General features: G+C 44.1%; 1 protein-coding gene across 1 annotated transcript in view; it reads right to left on the reverse strand.

Annotated features, from left to right (window-relative positions):
- The window catches only part of gnai2b (guanine nucleotide binding protein (G protein), alpha inhibiting activity polypeptide 2b), a 40,866-nt gene that overhangs the window by 10,414 nt on the left and 5,288 nt on the right, over window positions 1-25,164 (reverse strand). Inside the window, exon 2 of the mRNA XM_048254901.1 lies at window positions 1,036-1,078. Within this exon, the coding sequence (XP_048110858.1) occupies window positions 1,036-1,078 (43 nt within the window). The remainder of the gene's footprint in view (window positions 1-1,035; window positions 1,079-25,164) is intronic.

Below are 25,164 nucleotides of genomic sequence, written 5' to 3' on the forward strand. Positions count from 1 at the left end.
TGCCTAAGGTGTGGCTGATACGTATGTGCCATATGTGTTTGTGGACTTTGCACACACATTTTCAGGATTTATGTTCTTAATCTGGCCTTGAGATGTCATGCAGTGCCCGTCTTCTGAAAAATGGCTGTGTTACATGGTTCCTCCCCATGAATTAAAAAAAAACAAAAACAAAAACCCTGTACCTTACACTGTACTGGCTTCCTCCCTCCCAGCGGCACCAGAGCATAAACTCAGACTCGTATGTGTGTCTCTTTTCCTGGTCCAGGAGAGGAGGTGTGAGGAGGTGACAGAGAGGAGGTGTGTGTGACCACTGAAGGGGAGTAAATGTGAATGGATGTCGACTCCTCTGGGTCTTTTCTGCTCTTCTGCCAAGGAGAGCTCCACAAAGCTAGCAAACAAGTCTCTCTCTCTCTCTCTCTCTCTCTCTCTCTCTCTCTCTCTCTCTCTCTCTCTCTCTCTCTCTCTCTCTCTCTCTCTCTCTCTCTCTCTCTCTCTCTCTCTCTCTCTCTCTCTCTCTCTCTCTCTCTCTCTCTCTCTCTCTCTCTCTCTCTCTCTCTCTCTCTCTCTCTCTCTCTCTCTCTCTCTCTCATTGCTATAGCTGAGGGCGAGGCACAGGAGTAATAGGGGTACAGTATATAATGTATCTGGAGGACTACTGCATGAGCACTAACACTAATAAAGAAGTAAAGACACTGATGGATGATATGAGATGAAAGAGAAGGGAAGAGAAGACAAAGACAAGACAAGAGAAGATGAAGTGAGGAAGATAAAGAGAAGTGAAGAAAAAGAAGAGAAGAGGAAGAGAATAAGAGAAGATGAAGAGAAGATAAGCAAAGATTAAGGGAAGACAAAGAGAAGAGGAAGATAAGAAGAGAGATGAAGAGAAGAGAAGAGAAGAGAGGAAAAGAGAAGAGGAAGATAAGAAGAGAAGAGAAGGTCTTTGAGGGGGCACAGAGTTGTGTACAGAGAGAGACATCGGGGCAGGTGTCTGTAACGAGAGTTACAGGGTGCTGAGGTCAGCTTAGAGGGACTCACTTCATCTGCTTGACGATGGTGCTCTTCCCTGACTCCCCAGCACCTGAGGACAGGGGAGACAGATAGGGTTAGTGCCACGGACACACACACACACACACACACACACACACACACACACACACACAGAAAGTACTACAGGGGACACCTCAGGCAGGCTAATTCTCCATGGCCTGCTCTGGCTATTACAGGCTAGACGTGTGACCGCGCACATCCCTTTCACAGTTTTTGGATGGGTGCTGGATCAGAGTAATGACTCCAAAAGTAAGGTTTTCTATTTTATGTGCAACGTTTCGAGCCCCTGGCTCTTCCTCAGGCTACCCTGCCATCCCAACTGCTCTGGCTATTTCACACTGTGTTGTTCATCCCAATTTGATTTCTGTCTGACTCACTATCATACTGTCTGGAGTGGACTATGCTTGAGGGAAAGGATTTGAAGGGCATTTCAAAAACATGTATTGTCCATTTGGGGTGGTGGGGGTGATAACCAAAGTGGAGGTTTTGACCACTCCTGGCATAGTGACTGTAAACACAGATTCCTAAGACTTGTACTGTACATAGCACCTCATGCTGCTGCTTTGTAGCCTGTGTTTACTGATGGCCTCCGAATGTTTTTGTGGGAAGCTGAACATGCATGGGCAACACTAGTGTGAGTAATACATGTGCAGTCAAAGGTGTTGTGTGTGTGTGTGGAAAAAAATAAACGCTGAACTCCAGCCAAGCCCTCTCGGTCCTCCAGGATGTCTGCATCCTTGTTGATGTTTCAACCTCATCCTTATCTGTAACCATTCTACTACTCAGACAAGATACAGGCATCCTTATGGATGTCAGCCTTAAAACAAGCCTCTGACTTTTAGTTTGATGTTGGCTAATCTGTGTTGAGCTGTGCTGTGCTGTGCCTTGTTGAACTGTGCTGTGTTGTGTTATGTGGTGTTGTGCATTGTTGAACTGTGCTGTGTTGTGTTATGCTGTGATGTGTTGTGCTAAACTGTGCCAAGCAGGGCTGTGTGGTGCTGTGCTGTGCTGTGTAGCGTTATGCTGTGTTGCTCCATGTTGCTGTGTTGAACTGCACTGGGCATCGCTCCCGGGCCCGAGTTCCTCCTGACCTCTCCTGACAGTTTGCATGAGCTCACTGTGGCAGTGACTGCCAAGAGGAGACAGGAGTCACGATCCCTGGCCTGTCAACACCACTCAGTGACCATCACCCTCACTCATCTTAATCATGCCTTGGGGGAGAGAGGGGGAGAGAGAAAGTGTAAGACAAAGAGAGAGAGAGAGAGAGAGAGGGGAGAAAGAGAAAGAGAGAGGGAAACAGAGAAACAGAGAATGGAAGTAAAGTTGGAAGGAGCCGCAGAAAAAAAAAACATGGCATAGAAAAAGAAATGGAAGTCAGTCCCAGCAGGCAGTGATTCAGAGCAGAGAGGAAGTGCTTGTGGGATGTGACAGGCCTTTTATTGGCTCTTCCTCCCTCCATCCCTCTACTTCGGTGTAGAACACGGGATACCTTTCCTTCCCCTTTTGCTATCTGCTAAATCACACTCACGAAACAGCAATTTATGCCCCATCATCGGCGATAGGAGCCCATAGAAGTCAGAGCCGCAGTTTCATCGGGCTCCTGCGAGCCAAGAGTCACTCCTCTGCTCAGCGGCTGCCCAGGAAAATGCCGTCATCCATCAAAGAGCCACCTGAGAGTTGCTTTGTGCTCCCAGGTGTACAAGTGTCAGGGGGGGGAATGAGCCTGATTTAGCTGCTGGTCCCTTTTCTGAGTACAGGACACAGGACGGTAGTGTCTAGCAAAGCTTCTTTCCAGGATTTCTGGTCGCGATGACGGGTTCAACAAATCCCCAGTGGGAGTCCCAACAACACAGGTACATTACTGATGATGCATGGATCTTTAAGATTGAAAGGCTGAATTTATGCTAGCTGGTATAAGGCAGCCAGACCCACCCTAGTAATGATACATCACTAGAACACCAGGAGCTAAATTAACTATATTTATTCACTGCTGTCCAATAGATCACCTCTGAGTCTCTAGGTGAAAGATATGCCTCCCTGAAATGACGGATGTCTTGGGCTTCCTCTGGCTTTTGCTATCTGGTCTTGGCTCTTGTCTCTTAGCTCTAGAGAGTGGTGTTATGAGTGTTATGCACAGTGCAATAAAGTAGTGGTGTTTTGCAATCAGGTTTCCACCAGGCCCTCCATATCATCTGCACTTAACAGTTATCTTAATGTTGTGTTCCTAACCTGGGGTTGCTTTTTCTCCCTTTTGTCTTTTTCTGTCATTTTCAATCAATTTGTTTTCATTTTCAGGTTGTTTTTTGTGTTTTATCTCAGAGCTGGGCAAAATCACTTTTCTCTTTTGCCCTTGTACTTATCATTGCCAATGCTGATAACTATCAGTGTTATTGCTTCTTTATCGCTGTGTTGTAGTGCAGGCAGGCGTTTGAGGGGATGGGAGTCTCTGCTGGAGGTAGCATCTCCACTTAATGACCACTCCAGCTCCAAACTCCCACATCGACTGTTGCTCTAGAAATTCATTTCGGCTGTGTTACCCCTAATTTCCCTTTCTGCAATCCTGTGTGTGTGTGTGTGTGTGTGTGTGTGTGTGTGTGTGTGTTTTAACAAGCAAATGTTTGGAACCAAACTCCAAATTGAAGCCAGGCTGCTTTGACAGCTGCAGGGCCTCTTTCCAACTTTTGATAAACCATCACATTTACCAATTGTGAAGACACTTTTACCCCATGTAACAAGCAATGAGGGCCAATCATTTAGCTGTATGACAATGATGAAGTAGCGCCAGATAAAATCAATGGAACGTCTGCTAATGAGTGCAAGTTTGTAGCGTTATAAAGCAATATATGGCAACAACAAAAGCCGACGTTCTGGGCCAATAAAACTGAGTTATTCTAATAAGGTTTGTGATCCACTTGACCCACCAGTGTTTCAATAACAGCTCTGCAACGGCTCCTCAGTGACAGGTCTTTGCTAATATGTGTGTCTGGCCCCCAATAAATACAGGAACAACATGTAATGGAGCTCGTTTTCCTGATGCACTGCTAGCCATCACATAGACTGAGGTTACATTAAAATGCTCCTGGTTTGGCCAACAAGGCACGAGGAGAAGACAAACGTCGTTGTTTATGCTTCCATTACAGGTCCCTGCCAGAGGAACAATTCTATCTGCGGCTGCAGAAATGAACACGAGTGATTTATTCAGGTGAAGACGCCTGAGGCTGGTTTTCTAATATGCAGCGCCATATCGGTCTGTCTGGAAAGTTGAGCGCAAGCAAATTATTTATCTGTGATATGACAGATCATTTGCATGAGCAATTCTGTATTGAAAATATTGGAGAAATATTTTTAGACTTGGCACAGTGGATGGATGGAATGAAAAATAATATGTTTAAGTATACGTTTAGGTTTATGGTTCTTAGCAGATACTTTTGTCCAAACTTACAATGACATCAATAAACATTATAACAATTTAAAAAGTCATCAACGTTTATGACATATCGCTTCTGTCAAGTGTCATCTGGTTTTTGTCATGACAAGTTAGGGTTAGTGTTAGGGTTATGACAGTGACATGTTACTCTTATGTAGATACCTTCAAGTAAAATGCTAAAAATGTAACTGAATAATGATAACAACCATACACTTAAACTCTGCAAGAATAAATTAATTAGAAACAAGGTAAACAAAGATAGCATTAAGATACCAAAGTGCAGATCCAGTAAGTACTGTAAGTGTCCTATAGACCAGAGTGAGGGATTTGAATATAATTCTGACTGCTAATAGGAAACCAATGGAGAGTAGCCTCATTAACAGAGGAGTTACATGTGTCCTCATTGGCTGATTAAAGACCAAACATGCTGCAGGACTCTGAATAAACTGTAATGGTCTCACTACACAAGCAGGTAACAATGTATAGTCCAGATGGCTAGAACCATGGTCTGCACAAGAAGTTGTGTACCATACTGTGCCAGATAAGGTCTGATCGTCCTGATGTTGCAAAGGATAAACCGACATGACTTTGTGACTGAGGCTACATACTCTGAGAAATGAAGTCGGTCATATAGCTGTATTAGCTGGGAATACCAGAAGCTCAGTTTTGGAGAGGTTGAGTGAAGGTGTCAATCATTAGGTCAGAAAGATAGGTAAAGTTGAGTATCATTTGTATTAAAGTGACAAGCAAATCCAATGGGAGCGAATGATCTCACCTTAGGAAGTGGTGTAAATGGAGAACAGAAGGGGCCTAAGTATTGATTCTTCAGTTACACCTGTGGTGAGGTCGTTAGATGTTGATACAAGTCCTTGCCAAGACAGACACAATGAATGAACGTTGATCGACGACAATTAATACTTTAATTAATTATTAATATCTAATTAATACTCTCTATGAATTAATTGGGAGACTATGGCCATTAGACACTTTATATAGCAATAGAACAAGAATGTTGGTCATACTTTACAAGAGAAATAAAAGAAAATGTTTCATGCAACTGCATGACAAGTCATATCTATTTCTGACTGTGGAGACCTATGAACATGACAAATCAGCATCCTCATCAGTTTTCTAAATTAAATTAATTGAAACCCCCTGTTTTGTATAACCACTGCGGTTATTAAATTCCTCCTCTTTTCACACAGCCACTTTATGAAAACATGTTTACGGAAAAATGTAACCTGATACAGCAATATAACAATTCAGTGGCTGTAATGCCATTGAGCAACAGGCCCCAAAATGCACAACTAATGCACTTCTGATGTATAGCTACTGGTGTTAAAAAGGCAAGATCAAATTTGTAACTTCAGTAAAGCTGCTTCTCATTGCAGTCTAGTGTGAAGAGAAAGAGAAACTGAGATGTGAAATCTGATCCCTGGGGAGATGGAATGATAGATCAAGGGAGGTAGGGTACCTCATTATATAATTAAATACTAGTCTAACTGCTTATAACAACAAAAGCCTCCAGTATATATATTAGTGCATTCTGTAGCATAACCTACTGTAGTTTATTTGAGAACGGCTGTATTAATATATAATTTGTGACAGTCCTTGTTTCAAGTCATTATAAAGATAGATGTAAAACATTTTAACTTGGGAAGATTAAGGCAAGGCAGTCAGTGCCTTCAACAGCAGGGAGAGGTCTAAGAAAAACTGCTATTATTGAAGTACTAGTGTCAAATCAGTTTTGTCATTGCTCAATATCGACCAGTCATGGAGAGGCTAAAAATTGCAGGAAAGGTTGACCAGGTCAGCTGGATAATCATTGTGCACACTGATTTTTAAAAGGCACACTGCACTTCAAACCAGAAGTGAAAAAGTATATGGATTTGCTAATGCAACTGCTGTAGTTTTGAAGTTCTCTTTCACAAAATGAGAACCAAGTCCCTAAAGTGACCTTTGGATTACATCTAAAACCATGCAACAGCTTTCTTCATTGTCTTGCACCTGGACAGCAGTGCACATCCACTGACTCCGACAGTAAATGCAACCTATAGGTCCCTTAAGCAGAGGCAGACTCCTCAGTGAAGGGAAATCCTCAGTAACCCTTCAGAATGTGGAACAAACCCAGCACAAACAAGCCTAGCCTACACCATATCATGACACTAAGCCTAAAGCAAACAAACACCCTGTTACTGCATTGCCCTTTAACAACAAACTAAAGAGAGAAAAAACACTGTTAAGCTGAAGGCCTGACACATACTGCAGCTCCCTTGTGAGCAGAGAGCCCCCCCTGCATGGGGCCTGTGGTCTCTGTGGGGGCGACTCAGGCCTGCTGATACCCTCTAACAGCCAGCAGGGAGGTCCTGTAATGGACCCCTCCGAGACAATAAAGAAGAGCAGTTAAAAGAATAACAATTCAGTTGTTTACTCCTGAGAGGAGGTCGGAGTCCTTGGCTGTTTGGAGACAGTCAGGCTTTAATTAAGGCTTTTATATCCCCCCTCCTTGTTGCAGTCTACACAGAGTTGGTTAATTAGTGCTGAGTATGCCGTTGTTATGGTACTGATTGGGCAGGTGAAACATGGAGATGTAATTAAAGCCAGGTGAGAGCGGTGCCTATGGGGCAGCTGAATATTCATTCACTGCTGGCCCTACGTACATCATTAGGCTGCTATATAGAGAACCAACACATCTATCTGTCTAGCCTTATCCCAAATGTGAAAGATGTAGGTACTGTACTGAAAAAGTATTTAAACATGTTAAGAGCTCCAACACATTCAGTAGAACACATTACTCCACATAAACCTGCAGCTTTTAATGTCCATGAAAAATAGAGTGGTTTGGCCAGAAATTCCGTGATTGGATTATATGGTAATTGGTCTGTAAATCTTTCAGAACTGACTTACAGCTAGATAAGCACTCCCACCCTATATTATCACACACAAGCATGTTCAATGGCTGCATCATAACGGATATACGAGGCCTTTTACTCTAAATGCTAGAGGCTGTTGGCTGTCAGTGAGCTGGGAGATGTGTAACAGCTTGTCCTAATTACATGCCAGTATCTGACTATGATGCTCTCTGTCCGCACTAAATCTGTTAAACATGTTGTGTCACAGAGTCATATCGTTCAAAATAGTGGAACAACGAAAGTGGCAGTGTCCGACAAAAGTTCTGCCCAAAACGTTGCACCGCATAGCAGTGCACAGCACTGTCGCGCTGCATCCAGTTACTCACTAGTGAAGATGGCCACACATCCAGCAAGCTCTCACACAGGTTTGACTTAACGAGAGGTTTGACTGCTCAAAACCCACCCAATGCTTCTTTGCCCTTTGTTTTATTTCAGACTTCCTTGGTGGAAAGGATCAATCTGAACCGATTGCCATTAACAGGGGAGAGGAAAATGGTAAAGTCCATTTGTGCATGTATTTGATGACAAAAACTCCTATTCACAGATCCGTTGGACTCCCATCCATGATGAGAAGGCAGCAGAGGGGGCTCCGATTGGATGGGAACAAAGCGGTCCCTGTGCTAGGCTTTGGCAGGGCGGCCTTTGGGGGGCAAGCTGGTTCTGTTTGGTGTCATTTAGGCCGACAACAAAGGTGTCTTAATGAGATCCAGGATGCCACAGGCAACTCCACCACCCCCTACATTAATTAACGCAGTGAGAGGAGCACAGTGACCTCCTTACCCAGGAGGCAGAGCCTTTCTGTTCAGTCCATGTGCTAGAACTGAAGAGGAGATTTGAGTATGTAAGTACACACAAAATTAATGATGAGAATGTCAACAGATAATAACTCCTCTACCCTTCCACAGGCCACTGACATCTCAGTTAAATTTCAACTGAACCCCATTTGTGCTAAAAATCCCTTAAAAACGTCACCAAAACCACTGTGTAGTGAATGATCCCTCATTTCTAGCTCCTTCTTTCTCTCTCTGGAGATGGAAATCCAGCCTGAAACTCACCATATCCATGACCAGAGACCAAAATAAACACTACGGTTCCCCTGCAAGTCTCTTCAAAGTCTGTCTGGGAACAGGTCTTAAAAGCTTTTCAATTACCCTTTATAGCTGGCTGCATGACTACTGAACTTATTCGTGCAATAATACTTCCTGTGGATATATCCTATATGTACAAACGGCTCATATCGCTTGACTGCCTGTTAAGATGAAAAGTATTTAACAGCTCCTTCTGTCCATTCCCATGTGCAGGTGCATTATGGGATGCAGCACAGGGACTCAGTCCTCTGGCTCTGACTCTGGCTCAGTCTCCGCAGCACTGGAGCCAGTGGGCTATCAATGGAAATGGATAGTGCCAGCCACAGCCCTTCCTCATCGACAGGACCTGTGAGGAAAAGCTTCCTCCCACAATGTGTTAGATAAAGAGGGGGCAATTACAGTTGAACCCCCCTCCATCACCCACATCTCTCTCTCTCTCTCACACACACACACACACACACACACACACACACACACACAAACACACGGTTGCTTGTGTCCAGGAGTATCCAGGAGAAACGAATGCAGAACTCACTTCATCCACAGGATTCAGAAAGGACAATAGGGATGAGGAAATGTGGGGGAAAGCATGAGCATTCAGTGAAAGAAACAGATGTTTTTAGTTGAGGTGGAGGACAGAAAACTAATGAACAGGATAATGAGGTGGAGAACACAGAGATGGGAAACAATAACAGAGACTGAGCAGAGAGGTGAAAGAAAAGAAGGAAAAAATTAAAGAGGAAGAAGAGAAAAAAGAGGGAAGAAGAAAAGAGAGGAGGGGGGGGTGCTGTGGCGCAACAGTACGGGTCCAAGTGCCCACGGGGACCCAGGATCGAATCTGACCTGCGGTCATTTCCCGATCCCACCCCATCTCTCTCTCTCTCCCACTAACCTCCTGTCACTCTTCACTTTCCAATCTGAATAAAGGCAAAAAGCCAAAAAAATATACAAAAAGGGAAGTGAGTGCTACAGGGGGCACATGTAGAGGAAAAACAGAGGAATAGAGCATTGATTTGTCTGGGCACAGCAGGCCAGTTCAAAAAGACTAGTATGGGAACAAGGACTTGCTGACTAGGCCTCTGTGTGGAGGCGCATGGAGGATGCAATAAAATTTTAATTTAGGCTCGAACACAGACAGACAGAGGGGGATGTGTTCACCGAGCTACCGGTATCTAGGGCATGCAAGGAGACATGTTCTACACAGCAACACTCCCATGGCAAGAGCACAGCGCCTCAGCCACCAAAACGTCTGTGCAGCAGCAGATCAAACCTAAAATGGATAGTCATGGAGGAGTGCAACAGCGTCAACAGCACTCCAGATTTTTTTGCGTGTGCCTCCTGAGCTTGGTGAGATGCTCTGGGCAAAAGCAGGTCACCGACTGATAAATAATTCATTCAAAGTGGAGCTCAAGCTCCTGGGGGGAAAATGCTGCCTCTTTCATGGATAGGTCACAATGTAATCCACTTTGGACAAATACATCAATGCATGTTGAATCAATGATCATCACTGAAGCTTGTTCCAAGCCCTTCCATTAGTGGCCGTTTAACTGACACAAAGCACCAGTAAAGGTGCTGTGAGCTCCAGGCTACAATGAGGACCTATGAAAGAAGGTTGCTGTTATCCTGATCAATCCACGACACTCCTTTTCAGAAGAGCAACAGTATGTCACATGAGACATCAATCAATTAAATAATGTGAGGACACAGAACATGAGGCTTACACAATGGTTCTTCAAAGGGAACATGCTGGTGCACATTGGGAAAACCTGAAACAAAACCAAGGAAACCAAGTATGGCATGCGGGCAATCAAATCTCCATCCAACAAACACACAGTCACCGATAGGAGTGAACCACCCAGGCCAGGGCTGCCATGACACTGACAGAAGAAGACAGATCAACTTCCGAGACTTTAAGGTAACTGACAGCCCACCCGCTGGGGGATTCCACTGGAACTGCCCACCCGGATCAGACTGTCAAAAAGGATGCGGCTGGTTTGGGTTTTCAGATTATTCCTCTGATCAGTGGAAGCGGGGCGGAATTTTAACTAAGTGGTTTTGGCATAAAGACCCGTCTAGCGGGACTATGAACTCCGACTTGTTCACAGTCAGTGATCATGCTGAGAAAAACCCACTCAGAAGACTCAGAAGAAGACTCAGGGAATGGGACCAGGTGAGGTGAAGAATGATGTGTCAGGTTAGTGAAAGTGAGAGACGTTGAAAACATTTACAAAGTGTTTCCCCAGGGTGACTGCTTGATTAACAAGAAAGCTGAGAAATACCGGTCAAAATGTCACCTCTGGAAATTTGAGGGGTGGCAATTAGATGTCTTCAACTCCAACTTCTAGTGGTATAAAGTCAAGTTTAGCACGTGGTCCTGACAGTCACATTGTGTCCGTCTCTTCTTCATCTTTCTGCAGTCGCTCTTTGCCTCACCAGCCTGTCTGGTCTGTTCTTTCATCTTTTCTCTCCTTTCTTCTTCTTTGTTGTCTGTGCCCTTCTGCCATTTATGGACTTCCTCTCTTTCTCTGTTCTGTCACCATCCCTCCTTCTACCCCCCTGTGGTCACTCCTTTCTATTAGCCATTCATGACCTCAAGCACCTTAGCAAGTGAGACGGCAATTTGAGCAGAAGTACACCTTCAAAACAAGCACACAGTGAACAGGAGGAATAGAAAATAGAGGCTTAACCCTTTTAAATCCATAATATTTCCCAATACATCTAAATACAGTACATCCCTAACTCAAAAGTAGGGATGAATCACAGTATAATGCAGTCATGATGATTTAAGAATCACAACAGCCAGCATATGGCAGAGGTCAGCTACAAACTCCAGCCACCCACTGGAGTGATGGCTGTTGTTGGAGAGTCGGTAGAGGACATTAGTCTACCAGAGCTCTAATGTGCTTTCATGCAGTATAAGTTCAGGTGATAGGTCTCATAGGCACTCAAGCAAATGTCACAAGAGTACACAGTAAAAACATGGAACCTATGATGCAGCAGTTTGAGATAAATAACTATTATAGGATGCCTCTGTTATTATGCCATGACATGACGTCGGCAAGCAAAGCTTACAAAAGACTCTTTCAATGAGTAATATGTTTTTTAAAAAAAGAAATATGCCGTTAAGTGTTAACTTAAAACATACAGGGTGCAAAAGAACCCTACTGCCCTGGTCCTTGAGTAAAACCTGCACTAACTCCTCCAGGCATTTGGCTGGCTGGCTGTCGTGCTGTGGCTCAGTGATGGCGAGTACAGCTGGGGAGCTGGGGAGCTGGGGAGGTGGGGAGCTGGGGAGGTGGTGCACGTGGGTGCTGGGGAGAGGATGAGGGGGTGTGGACTCTTATGTAACCCAGAGCCAGGTGCTTCTGCTTCTGTGTAACAACAGCCCCAGTGGTGACAGACAGAGAGAGAGAGAGAGAGAGAGAGAGAGAGAGAGAGAGAGAGAGAGAGAGAGAGAGAGAGAGAGAGAGAGAGAGAGAGAGAGAGAGAGAGAGAGAGAGAGAGCAGGGCTTTCACCACTGGAGACAAATGGATCCCAAATGGCAACACACCAATTATGGCTTTATTGCCACCAATTATGGCAGTTATGGTACGATTTCATGAGCATTACTGTTGGACTACCCACCCCTGCTATGACTCGTCAATAACAACTACTGAATGCAAGGAGGCCATATCTATAAATAAGATGATCACTCCAGAAACCCCACTGTCCATCCCCATCTCCCATCTCAGAGACCCAAGGGAACAGGGACAACATGCTGAACTCAAACTGCCGGAAGAGACAAATCAAGAGTTAAGGGCCATTCACACCAGGAACGATAACTAACCTAGAACGATAATGGCAAACAACAGTTAGAAGTATTGCTCTAGTTAATATGCATGACAGCGTCCACACTGCATACTCACAATAAAGGCATGACGAACGTTATCATCGGCCATTTTAAGAATGATAAAAAGCTAACAGCCAATTAGAATCAGTCAAACTTTTTTTTTATCAACATGAGGAGCCACCACAAAAGGTGATATTTCATTCCTTGAGTCATGGATAATATGAAACCATGAGAAATACTGTATTGTGTTTTTGAAATCTTCTACTATAGGCCCTATCAAATGCTAATATAACACAATTAGGCATATACATGCAAGTTATTTCGTCTCAGATCTTTATGGACACAAAGAGTCATTTTTTCAAAGCAAAGCAAGAAATTCAGTCTTCACACATCACTTTAGAGGGACAGTGCATGCATGCGTGCGTGCGTGCGTGCGTGCGTGCAGTGTGTGTGTGCGTGTTTATGCATTAACAATATAGCATGCTTGCAGCATTGATCTTGTCATTGCCCATAAGTAATGATACACTGGTCCAGTGCATTCACAGCCTTTAAAATCGACTGCTGAGGATTGGCCAAATTGACCCGTGTCTGCTTTTGAAGTGTAAATGAGTGTTCAATAGATTCAATAGATAAATCCCACTCACTGAACAAAACATATCCAGGCTTCTCACTGAGTCAGATCTTCAGATGGACCCATCCCGAGTCAATTCCAGTGGTCTCTCAGGTGTATTTCGGAAGAATCTCTCTTCATGTTTATGTTTACATTTATGGGCAGACAACTGACCACTGGGTTTACATGAGAGCAAAAGAAGGGGCAAAGGAGGATAGAAGGGAGGTGAAAACAAATAGCATAAGATAAAGAAAGGAGTATCACACACACACACAAGTGCCGGTACAGACCATCAACATATTAAATGAAGGATCCGAAAAGCAGCGTGAAACAAGGTCAGTTTTTGTGCTCTTCTTTGGAAACTTAGGCTTGGCTCCCCGCTAGTTATCGCTGGTATCTACTTCTCTCCCTGGCATGTTGACTCTTCTATTCTATTTGTGCTGGGTTGTGGGTGGCTTTATGATTGGCCTTTTGTAGGCGTAGCCTCCACTGTTTTGACTGACGGCCTTTACTGAGGGCTGCATGCGTTATTTTTATGAAGGGTTACATGGTCACGTTAACGCTAGGCTGAGGTTATGAATAACTCCTCAAATGAGATCTGCAGTCAGACAGCTGCTGCTGCTGCTGCCACTGTGGTCAGTCCTCCAATGCCATGAAGATGTGCGTCACTCATGGCAACAGTTCCACACATTCCATTTGTGCAAATAGAGAAGCAGGCCTTCAGGACGCGACATGGGGACCAAGCTTTTTTTTTTTTTTTTTTCAAAGCTTTTTTCAAAATGTTTTTCAGCTTTTCACTTCTTATTTCATTGGTATTGTTTTAAGACCTTGCTCTGAATGGCTCGTATGCATCCTGACCAGTCCTGCAGGTAGCGGTCATCTCAGTCAGTGTTGCTCTCACTTGCTTTTGGTGGTCCTATGTAGGGCTGCACAATTATCGCATTCGCAATATGAACCAACACAATTACCTTATCACAAAAGCTATAAATAATCGTGCACAGTTAATTTTGTCACATTTCTGAATTTTATATTCATGTCATCCTCCTTCACTGTGCCACTTCTAGTTGGTGGGTGTGCATAACGTTTAAGGGGCACGGAAATTCTGATTGGTGAGCTACCGGGGGTGCTGTGTTTCTTGTGCACTGGCCATGCTCACCAGTCAGGGTTGGCACAAATTAAAGAGACATTTGAAATATTGAACTGAGTCAGATAATTCTCATTCAAAAGCTCGTAAATCGCAATCGCAGTATATGTCAGAAAAATCGCAATTAGATATTGTACCCAAATCGCTCAGCCCTAGTCCTATGTACCCTCAGTACCTCATCTACTCTCTTAACAATACCCCTCCTCAGAGAACTTATTATCATTATGTCTGTTCAGGGCACAGATCTGCTGTGGGCAAAGGCATGAGGATTTAAAAAGACCCATGTTATTAGGCCTTACAAAAAGGTCCTTTGCCAGTTACACAAATTTACACACTACAGTCTCTGTTGCTCTCAAAAGGCTTCTGATTCCACATGATATTTATATTGGTTTGACCAAATGAGCAAGCATTGTGTAGTCTAGTGTAATATTCTTTCATGAAATCTTTTTTTCCCATTACTCCATACTTCAAAGAAATGTGCTCTTAGAAATGCCTTTACTGAGAAATGCCTTTATTAAGTCTGGGTATCTGAAGAATGTCTGTATTTTGCTCAATGAAGTGCTGGATGGGTGGATGCATCTGTGTAGACGTACATGTCTGTAACTGAAGGTGGTTTTCAAGAGGAAATCTTGCAAATCGTACCCTTGCTGTGCATGGTAACGACAGCTTCTACTTCCTCTGTTTTGCCAAGAGGCTAAAAACAACCTCAAACATCCTCCTGCTTCCTGCAGTGGGCAAAAACAGTGAGAAAGACAGTGAGAGAGAGAGCAAGAGAGAGAGAGAGAGAGAGAGAGAGAGAGAGAAAGAAAGAAAGAAAGAAAGAAAGAAAGAGAGAGAATGAGAAAGAGACAAAGAGAACACCAGAGGCATCTGAGACAGAGAACATCTCTGTAATCCACTGCATTTGTGGAAGAACTGCTAACTCTCCCTGTCTGAGTGTTCTCACGACCAGCCACACCAAACCTCCGAACAAAAACAAAACCCACAGGGGACAGTACTCAGAGGAGGAAACAGAGGAGGAGAGGAATAAAGAGGAGGAGAGGAATAAAGAGGAGGAGAGGAATAAAGAGGAGGAGAGGAATAAAGAGGAGGAGAGGAATAAAGAGGAGGAGAGGAATAAAGAGGAGGAGAGGAATAAAGAGGAGGCGGACAGAGAAAAAGAGAGAGATGTTTCTATGCTATAGGCCATGGGCAGCACGCAACAATGCTGGGCCCCTTTGAGAAACGTAGCCAATGTCTGCAGGGGTGCTTTTCCCTCATATCCTCCTGACCTGCGTGCCGCAGCTATGGCCTCCTTCACATTTTTCTTTTCTGTGGCTGCACATATAAATGGAGAGGTTTTTTGGGGGGGGGAAAGGAACAAACCTGTCTTTTTCACAGGACACTTTTTTCCGTCTCCAAACTAATGCAACACAAAACACACCATGGTCCCCAATAACTTAAAATGGTTGTTCACCCACCTGTTTACCACTCCCATTTCATTGTAGAGAAGTGACTTGACACTAGCTGACTAATATTTTACGGATTTTTTTTCAAGATTTTATCATTAAGAATGTGCTTAATACCAATGCATGTACCAAAACATCAAGCCAATCACAATGAAGGATGGGAAAGTCACAGAACAGTGTTTCAAAGTGTGAAGCATACAACTGCAATCAGCAGCATTCAGATACAACACTGACACGTTTACAGCCAGCATCCAAAGAGCCTCACACCTCAGGGAATACATGCATTGTTTTAGCAGACTTGCTCCCGTTGGAGACTGAACCCGGACATTGACTCTGCAAATGCCATGCTCAGCCATCTGAACTAAAGGACACAGACACAGACACACACACACACACACAAACATCCCAGAGACATTGACTCCTCCATTCACATTCAACTGATGCACATGTGGCTCAAACAGAGGATGGTTAACATGCTTGACATTTCTGGGAGAAGAAATCAGTATGTGTGTGTGTACATGTGTGTCCTGCCCGTCCCTTATCCCTAACTACCACACACACACACACACATATTCAGGAGGAGGGGGTGGGTCTTCCAGTGGAATCAGTTCTACATTCCTTTGATTGATCATTCCTTTTGAACGCCTTTTCACTACATCACCAACCTTTACAGACAGGTCCGACTCTCACTTCCCAGTCTAGACACGATGCTTGACTAAAGTGCACGTTGAGATACAGAGAGGACGACTTGAAAAACTATGCAAAATACTGTAGAGTAAGATTGTCCTGATTCTCTTGCTTTGATCACGAGGGGGCAACAGGCTGAAGATGTACCCATTCATAACCAGTTTGACTACTAAGTAGACGCCGTAATGTAGTTGTTCAGAAACCCATTTTTCTAAGCCACAGAGTGTACCAAAACGGCAAACACAAGAAACCACACTGGCTTTCCTGTTTTGCCAACAGGAAGCATGCACCCACGTGACAGACCATAGAGGCACCCATCACAAGATCACAGAGTAACAGACCCGTTCAAATCTCAGAATTGCTGGGCTAATGGCGTCATCTCACAAACCACTTACTCTCAAACAATATTATTTCTCTCTGATTCCAGATCAGGGTGGGCCTAACAAATGAAACCTAACAATGAAGCTAGACATAGCAAGTACACTGTTCTTATGAGCTCAAGTTTGAAAACAAGTCACTAGCAATAGAGATAGAGTTGGATCAAGTAGTTGTAAAATGCCCATTAAAATGCTTTGCTACAATCTGCATTTTTTTTATGGGCAGCTTATCTTCATTGAGATATTTGATCATGTGACGGCAAGATAAACACACCTGTCATTCAAGCTAGCCTCCAGGCCAAGCACTGCATTGTTCTGTCAGCCAGAAGAAAAGTTTTCATAATCCGACACTGTTGATATTCTGCCAAAAGACACCCGTTAGCACCAGTTTGGCTGGTATTGTTCTTTCCAAGGTTTTTGTATGCTCCAGTTTCAAACCAGAATTTTCGCTCTGCTTCATCTGACTAAATGCAGTCCGAAAGGAGTCTTCTCAACTAGCTGGCTCCTGGAAGATAGAACTTCAGGCTGTATATTGTTATGAAGATAACAACTGATGATTTAGTTGAATTGAAAGAAAAGGTCATCTAAGTGACCAAAGGCGGTCTGTCTCATCCTATCAGATGTCTCCATCAGAGCTGTCAGCTCCCTTACACAGTGTGGACACAAGAGAGCCATAAATAACTAGCAATGTGACATCTGTTGGGCAGCTGTTGCAAAGAGGGAAAAAAAGAATCGACCATTCTTGGTTCATTTCGGGTACTCTGATACACACAGGCGCTCACCTCTTTCTAAGAGTTTGAGGGCCAGGATTAGAATGCCCTGGGTGTCACATGCCCGCACATCAGAGCAATTGCCAATAACCACCGGTGGCTTGCTTTGCGCAGATGAGGCTGTCGATGGCCCTTCCTCCACCAGTGGGGTGGGGGTGGGGGGGGCGCAGCTGAGTCCCCCACAGTGCGAGACCCGCTGAGTGCCGCGGACAGATAGACCCAGCCCGCCTGCTGCGGGAATCAGGCAGTCAATACCACCTGTGGGCGGCTGCTTCAGATCACAGGGGCGCAGGCATTTGGATGCTAGTCCTCACTGCTGTTGTAATTACAGGATGGGACTTGTATGCCGCAAGGTGTGAAGCTCGCGCGCCTTTTTATTTTTTGAGTACTCACACAGAAACGCAGAGGGGTGGGGGGCACAGTGTGGCAGTCACACAAATCCCAGACAGTGTGCGGAGGAACAAGAAACATGCTTGCTCTGAGGCCCTGATTATACTCACTTGTGGACACACTCATGTCCATAGAGTTTGTGACCCTGGCCTTGTGACCTTGGAGTTACACCGTCATAATCTCAGAGTGGCAAGTATACCCTCTGATGAGGACATTTATGTCTCTCGGAGGGCTCTCACTACCTCGTAGATGAGCAAAGTATAACCCTGGACAAAGACATACTTCAACCGGCATTACAGTGCATTATAAGAGAAGAGAGAATGGGGAAAAAAAGGACAAAAGCAAACCAGGATGTGACAAATATCCTCTGCTACATGCAGTTGCACTACTTAGTTGTGCACACTAACATCTTGAGTGATATTATCTTGAGCTCAATTTGGATGTCTGTGGTCTGCCCCTTGTGACCCAAGGACAAGGTTCACACTGTGCAACAATTTGCCACACATTTTTTGCCATGTTTTTATGCGTAACCAGTTTTGGCATCATCCTCAATTTTTGATGTTATACGGAAAGACAGATAAACACACAGTGACACCAGCAGTCCAGTGTTAATTTAGGCTGTGTGTGCTAATGTAGTTATGTAGTAATTCAAGCTGTGTGTACTGTGTAGTTATGTGGTTTCATAGCACAACATCGCCAGAAATATCACTATGTTATCATGCAATCAAGCTTGTATCTGTACCAAATGGGCTGCTGGTGGCATTCACAAAGATTTTGTATGTTTTTATGATGTTATCTCTAGTTTTAGACCAAACTGCCATAATGCGGCTTTAACAGTGAATGGTTGCTAGGATTTTGGTATCAGGAGACATCAGCTACAAGGGCCAATAATTCTGAATAACTGGTCTTCAGCGGAAGTTCATTTCAGTGTGCACAAATATACACTTCCCCCTGCATTGTGCGGTCTCTCTATCCGCTCACACACCAAACAAACTAAATGGGCCAGTGATCGGTGACCAGAAAATATCCGAACACACTGAGATAACAGCCTGCAGTCACCTCTTTATTTGATGCCTGCTGTGCGACTGCAGCTCCAGCCTCAACTCAGTCTCTCATGCTGCTTCGTATCCCTGCGCTGACACGGTGTCCACACGCTGACGCACGTCTCTCTCGCTCTCTCTCTCTCTCTCCCTTTCTTCCTGGTGAGATCTTCTTGGAACAACATGGAATTGGCCTTGCATGAACCCCTAAGAGAGCAGGAACACACCTCACTCTCCTGCAGGTCACCATGGCTACTCAGCCACAGAAAGCTTCTCTGACCAATGAGGCGAGAGAGAGTGAGTAGTGGGCTTATGTAATGTGCACATTTGTGTGCTCGGACAAACACACACAGCACAAGCTGAACTAGTGCAGATTCACAGAGACAAAATAGGCTTGTTTGGTGCACATCGAATGCATGCATGCATCCCTGTTCTTTGCGTAGCGGGATTGCTTCACTCACTCAAAAGCACAAAGCCATGGAATCGATTCCACTAGACACAGTTCTCAGAAACACACTTCCAAACACATGGTCTTTGATGGGCCAATGTCACTGAGCAAAGTCCACCACATATGAAATAAAAAAATGAACTGAAGCTGATTTAAGAACTTGACAAATCATTTCATTAATTTAATGCCATGAGCAAAACCCTAAGCAAACATGATTGGCAAACAACACCACATGATAGCTTTAGGACATGCACAAAAGACTGTCAGCTGCCCGTCAATGACATCAGGGCCCAAAACGGGGGTGATTAAGCCATGGAAAATGATCAACAGAATGTTTTGAAGTAACCTCTGTGGATTACGTACAACTGCAGATTAGCATCACGGCTCCTTGGTTCTGACAGAAAAGAGGAAAAGGAATAGAGGCTGGGTCATTGGCATGGGAGCAGTGAATTAACCTGGATGTGACATTTTAGACCAGTGGTTTAATCTACAGTAAATCATATTGTAAGCCTCAAGTTGTTTTCCTTTGCTGTAGGTAAAACAACATTTAGCATAACTAAAATCTTTTTGGAACAGGAAAATATGACTTAATGCTCTGGTAGCAACCTGAATGTTGTGGAGAATACAGTTTATTGTTATATTGTTAGGTTATATTGACATATTAACTGAAATGACTAGTTCTTGTTCTATTAATTCCAGAGCTGACTCAACTGTATTCTGGTGTGCATCAACACTAAATTAGTAGGAAGGTCTTCAGTTCCCAAGCTCAATCTTTTAAGGCTCAATCCTTTAACATTGGTCTGGGGAGTCCGCTATGTATTTTCTACTGCACAAGAGGCGTGATCAACGGGCATACTTCAAATGACTCTGTACGCAATTGGATAGTCATTCACCAATCCGACCAACAAACCGGGTGACGTTTGCAGAGCGACATGAAAACTCCAGGCTCTCCCGCTATAGTCATCGTTTTAAACCTGCCAATAGCGTGCCAGGTGGATGAACCAGCTTGTGATTGTTCCCGGCAAAATTGTAACAGAAGCAGCAGAAAAAGATGCACTGGTTTCCAGCCTGAGCTGCAGGGCAAAGAAGAAATTGCCGGCAGATCAGACTGGGTTCACCCAGTCTAGTCTTCAGTAGCAATGTTTTAAAAAATGGGATTTAATATGCAAAACGTTTTATTTTTATTTTTGTTCATTTGTATCAAGATGTTTTGGGCTTAAAATGTTGTTATGACAACACCAACCCTGTGAGGTACAATTATACTGCAGTATTGACACACTACATTTAACAAAAAGTCAATTAATATTTCTCATGGCGTATTAACATTTATCTGACTGGAGACACAGGCTGTCAGTCAAACCAGCTCTGCTTTGGCCAGAATTCAGCAATATCTTCACCACACCGAGGTGCATGAAAGTGGTTCTAGAGTTGGCTGCGTCTGCGCATCATCCTGCTGTGTGAGTTTTATCGAAAAATGATGCCAGCTTTTCAGCAGATCTGTTACGTCTGTTCCGTCTGGCCAGGGGAGGCTGAGCTGTGCTGGGCCAAAGCTTTAGATTCACAACCTAAGGCTGATTCCAGCGAATTACCAATTAGAATGCTGCGATGCGACTGCGAGTTGAGATATTCCTCCTGGGCTCTCTTGTGAATTACATGAGGACACGGACCCATCACCATCTCTCTCTCTCTCTCTCTCTCTCTCTCTCTCTCTCTCTCTCTCTCTCTCTCTCTCTCTCTCTCTCTCTCTCTCTCTCTCCACATGTTCCGTTAGCTGTGCTTATGTCATGAGCGCAGTGGCTGCAGTCACTTGGTGAGCAGGAAATCTCCAGTTTCACGTAAAGACAGACAGCACAGATGCAGTGCAGAGACAATGCACAGCCATATTTCAGTTCTTCTTTTTTTGAGATCAGTCATGGAATTTAAGGGCACAATCACAATAAACACATTTTGCATTTTATGATTCAGTAAGATTAGTGGATGTAAGCCTATGTTTTTCTATGAACATCTTGCATATTAATCATATACCTGGGTCATTCCACGTCAATTCAACCAGGGCCCACGCACTTAGGTCTCAAAAAATTCTGAAAAAATTACCAGGTGTACCTATGTTACCCAGGAAACACACTGTAAAATTACTCTTATGTAAGATCAATACTTTCCAAGATACAGCCAGTTTTACAGGGGGAGGGGGGTGTCGATTTTGTTCGGCCTCTTTTTTTTGTCAAAGTTCACAAGCCCACAGCGCAAGAACTAAACCATGTAGAAGGCTCAAATTTTGTATGCTGGTACATAAATAGGAATAGTATGTAGCAACATCGTCACGTTTGGTCTGGATAATCCTACATGGTCATAGCTGACCCTCAAAGTTGATACAAATTTTATTGGAGTTTTGGATGGGCTCTGTTTAAGCCTTCAGAAGACATATTTGTACTCAACATAGGCTCTTGATTTATTTTCCTTACTGAGATAAGTAGAAACAATGAACAGAAAATAAATTCCTTCAGGGTCTGAACAGCAGACTTTACAAGTCTAAAAAATCATTTTGGTTCTCATTTTCAGAGCACCCAAACACCTTGTGGGAATATACAAAGATTTTTTAAATATTTTTTTCTTACTTTTTTACTGTATTGCAGATCATTTTGAAAGCTACACTGATGTAAATTAAAGAAGCACTATGCAGGTCTGGTTATTCCTTCGCTGTTTCTGGGTTTTCGCCGGATTTGGGCTCACATTTTTCACTACACAGCACCCCCTGCAGCTTCGGTAGCAAGTGACTGCTAAGCTAAACCCCCACTAGCTAGCAAGCTAGCCATCAAGAAACCAAGCTAAGTTCACCCAAGGGTAGGCTACTTACAATTTCAACAGCATCAAAGCCAAGTCGGCGTCCGTTTTGCAGTCTTCTTCGAAACTACAATCGGACTACCTTTTTGAGGCGCGATTGGATACTTCCGCTGAGTCATATCCAATTTACCCGGACCGGGTCCAAAAAGTTGCATATTCGCTTTTTCCGCGGAGAAGCGATAGGGGGAGACGAAACACCCACCAAACGACCCAGAAAGTGTTGTAGAACCATCAGAACGACTCTCAACCTGCATAATTAAGGTCATTTTTGCTAAAATTGTTGCATAGTGCTTCTTCAAAGTTCATAATGTCAGCAAAGTTCATTCGATATTTATGTAATTCCAATTCCAATCAATTTGTATTACATCCTTATTGATGATAATATAATTGAATTAATTGAAAAATATATAATGTCCGCAACACTGCTTTGACTCCCAATTATTTAATGCAACGTTTCGACCCTGCTGGGTCTTCTTCAGGCAAATGGACCACCTGAAGAAGACCCAGCAGGGTCGAAACGTTGCATTAAATAATTGGGAGTCAAAGCAGTGTTGCGGACATTATATTTTGCCTGAAGAAGACCCAGCAGGGTCGAAACGTTGCATTAAATAATTGGGAGTCAAAGCAGTGTTGCGGACATTATATTCTTTCAATTGAGTGTAGTTTTCTTTTGTTCTGCACCTGCCAGAAGGTGGGATGTGCACACTATAACTGTTTGCTAAATATAATTGAATTAAACATTTATTTGCCCTACTCATGCAGCATGGAATGTCAAGTGACCAAAAAAGAAATTGACCACACAGCATTGTTAGTTCTTTGTTCTTTGTCCCCCACCTCGTCAAACAAATGTCATAGGTCTAGACAGACTTACAAATGATCACCTTGGACCGATGACTTCTGCAGCAGGGGTCCAGGTGGGCTTCAGAGTGACTCATGCCATAGTTAATTACACTTCAAAGTTCACACAGCTTACATATGTCCCACAACCCCCCACCCCCTCCAACTAGGCTATACAGAACAAACATGGTCTACCTATTCATTACATGATAGCACAGGGGGGAAAAACATTTAGCCTCAACTGGAATCAATCATGGCCAATTGGCCATGCATAACTGCTTGGCCCTAATCTTCTTTCATTAACTACATAAGCACACAAGATGTACAGACCACCAGAGGTCAATCTGGAGTCATAAATCTTTGCATATTTATGATAATGTGATCAAATATAGAGACAACTAAACTAATATGCACATGTTCCTAATTTCCCCTGACCAATTACAGTGGCATATATACGTTCAACGATGTTTCAGAAAATGAGGTAACAATGAGTTTGTAGCGTGCTTGACAAAATGTATGTCTATGCACACTTGCCATCCTGAGGCATGAGATGTGGTTTAGGAGATCAAACAGCATGTTTACCACTTGTTCTTTCAGCACATTTATGAAACTCCTCTCCGCCTCTCACGCAAGTGCGTTTTGTACGTTGTGTACACAACACAACGAGGGAGAGTGAGAGAGAGTGAGAGAGAGAGAGAAAGAGAGAGAGAGGAGAAAGAGAGAGAGGAGAAAGAGAGAGAGAAAGAGAGAAAGAGAGAGAGAGAGAAAGAGAGAAAGAGAGAGAGAGAGAGAGAAGAGAGAGCGCACACCTTAATTCCATTCAGCACTGTACATGAACGTACAGCCACACAACTCATAATGTCTGGCAGGTAATGTACATCAGAGTTGCCGCAGGCGACAGCTACCCCACACAGGCCACCCGGGCCTCTACGGGGAGAGTCCTCCCTCCGCTGTCAGACAAGGAAGCGGCAGAGTGGTGACAGTCCCACGCCAGCCCGACGCAGGGCATCGGCTCCTCCTCCTCCCCGGCCTCGTGCCAGCGCTGGGACACCCGTGACATTTGATGGCTCCAAGGTAACTGCCAGGCAGCCAGACAAAAGCACCAGGGAGGGGAGCGCGGCAGGGCCAGGGACGAGGAGAGAGAGAGAGAGGGTCACGGTGAGAATGGGAAGGTATAGGGGGAAAGAGAGGGAGGTGTGTCGGAGAGAGGGAATCATAAAAAGAGAGAGGGAATGTGTGTCTCTGTGTCACAGAGAGGGAATCATGTGGCAACTTCTCCTCTTTGATTTGCCTTTCTAGTAATCCTACATGCAGCTCTCTTTGAACGTTTTCTTGGCCTTCCAGACCCCAGTTTAACCACCACCTGGCCTGCTATTTCTTAATGTCATTCTGCATTCTGAGGAAAGAATGCCTGAAAATGTTTTGCTAACAGTTCTCTGACCATGTAGGCATCAATAAATGTTCAGAGTTCTAGGGTAGTTGCTCACAAGACCCCAAGGCTGCTGATTGTTGGAAAGGAAGAGGAGGAGGAGAAACAGGAACAGGAGGAAGTGATGAGGCTGGGATGGAGTATTTGGGCTGTTTGTCAAGCTTAAGTATCTCCTACTCATCAGTGTGGCCTTTTGCGCTCCCTGTCCAGTGAGCATCTGACCGTGAGATCTGGCTCACAGACTGATGGGGCGCCCGCATCTCCAAAGGGCCGACAGGCAGATGCAAGATCACTCTTCTCAAGAGTTAAAGGGTTGTGAAAGTAGCTCTGTGCATGTCAGTAATTTCCTCAACTCAAAGTGACATATAAAGTTTTCTGCCTTGCAAGTGTTCCTTGCTATGCTAACAACAAGGCTCACAAGGGACTGTGTGGGAGTGCTAGCACTGACACGCTGTTCTGAACTAGTACAGCAGATCTCTAAAACATGTCTGTGTTGGAGCATCGGTGTGCATCCTCTCCCACTAGTACACACACACACACACACACACACACACACACACAAGTTATTCCTTGGCACCTTTCCATCAGTTTTCGTGACAATGCAGCCAGTACACAAACAGACGAACAAACCACACCGGAAACCTCCTTGTGAACCCAATGTTCAGTGACAGTTTGAGTGCACACCTACAGCACAACCAAACTATTCAAACGTCAAATCTGAGTTCTTGGCATCTCAATGAAATGGAACATTTGGGTAATTTTGGTACATCCACTAATTATGGGTCAGTGATTGGATCTTGATCTTGATCCAGTGATCAGAAATGCTTGTCCTTGAACAA

This window comes from Alosa alosa, chromosome 10 (assembly GCF_017589495.1).
Source record: "Alosa alosa isolate M-15738 ecotype Scorff River chromosome 10, AALO_Geno_1.1, whole genome shotgun sequence".
Lineage (NCBI taxonomy): Eukaryota > Metazoa > Chordata > Actinopteri > Clupeiformes > Clupeidae > Alosa > Alosa alosa.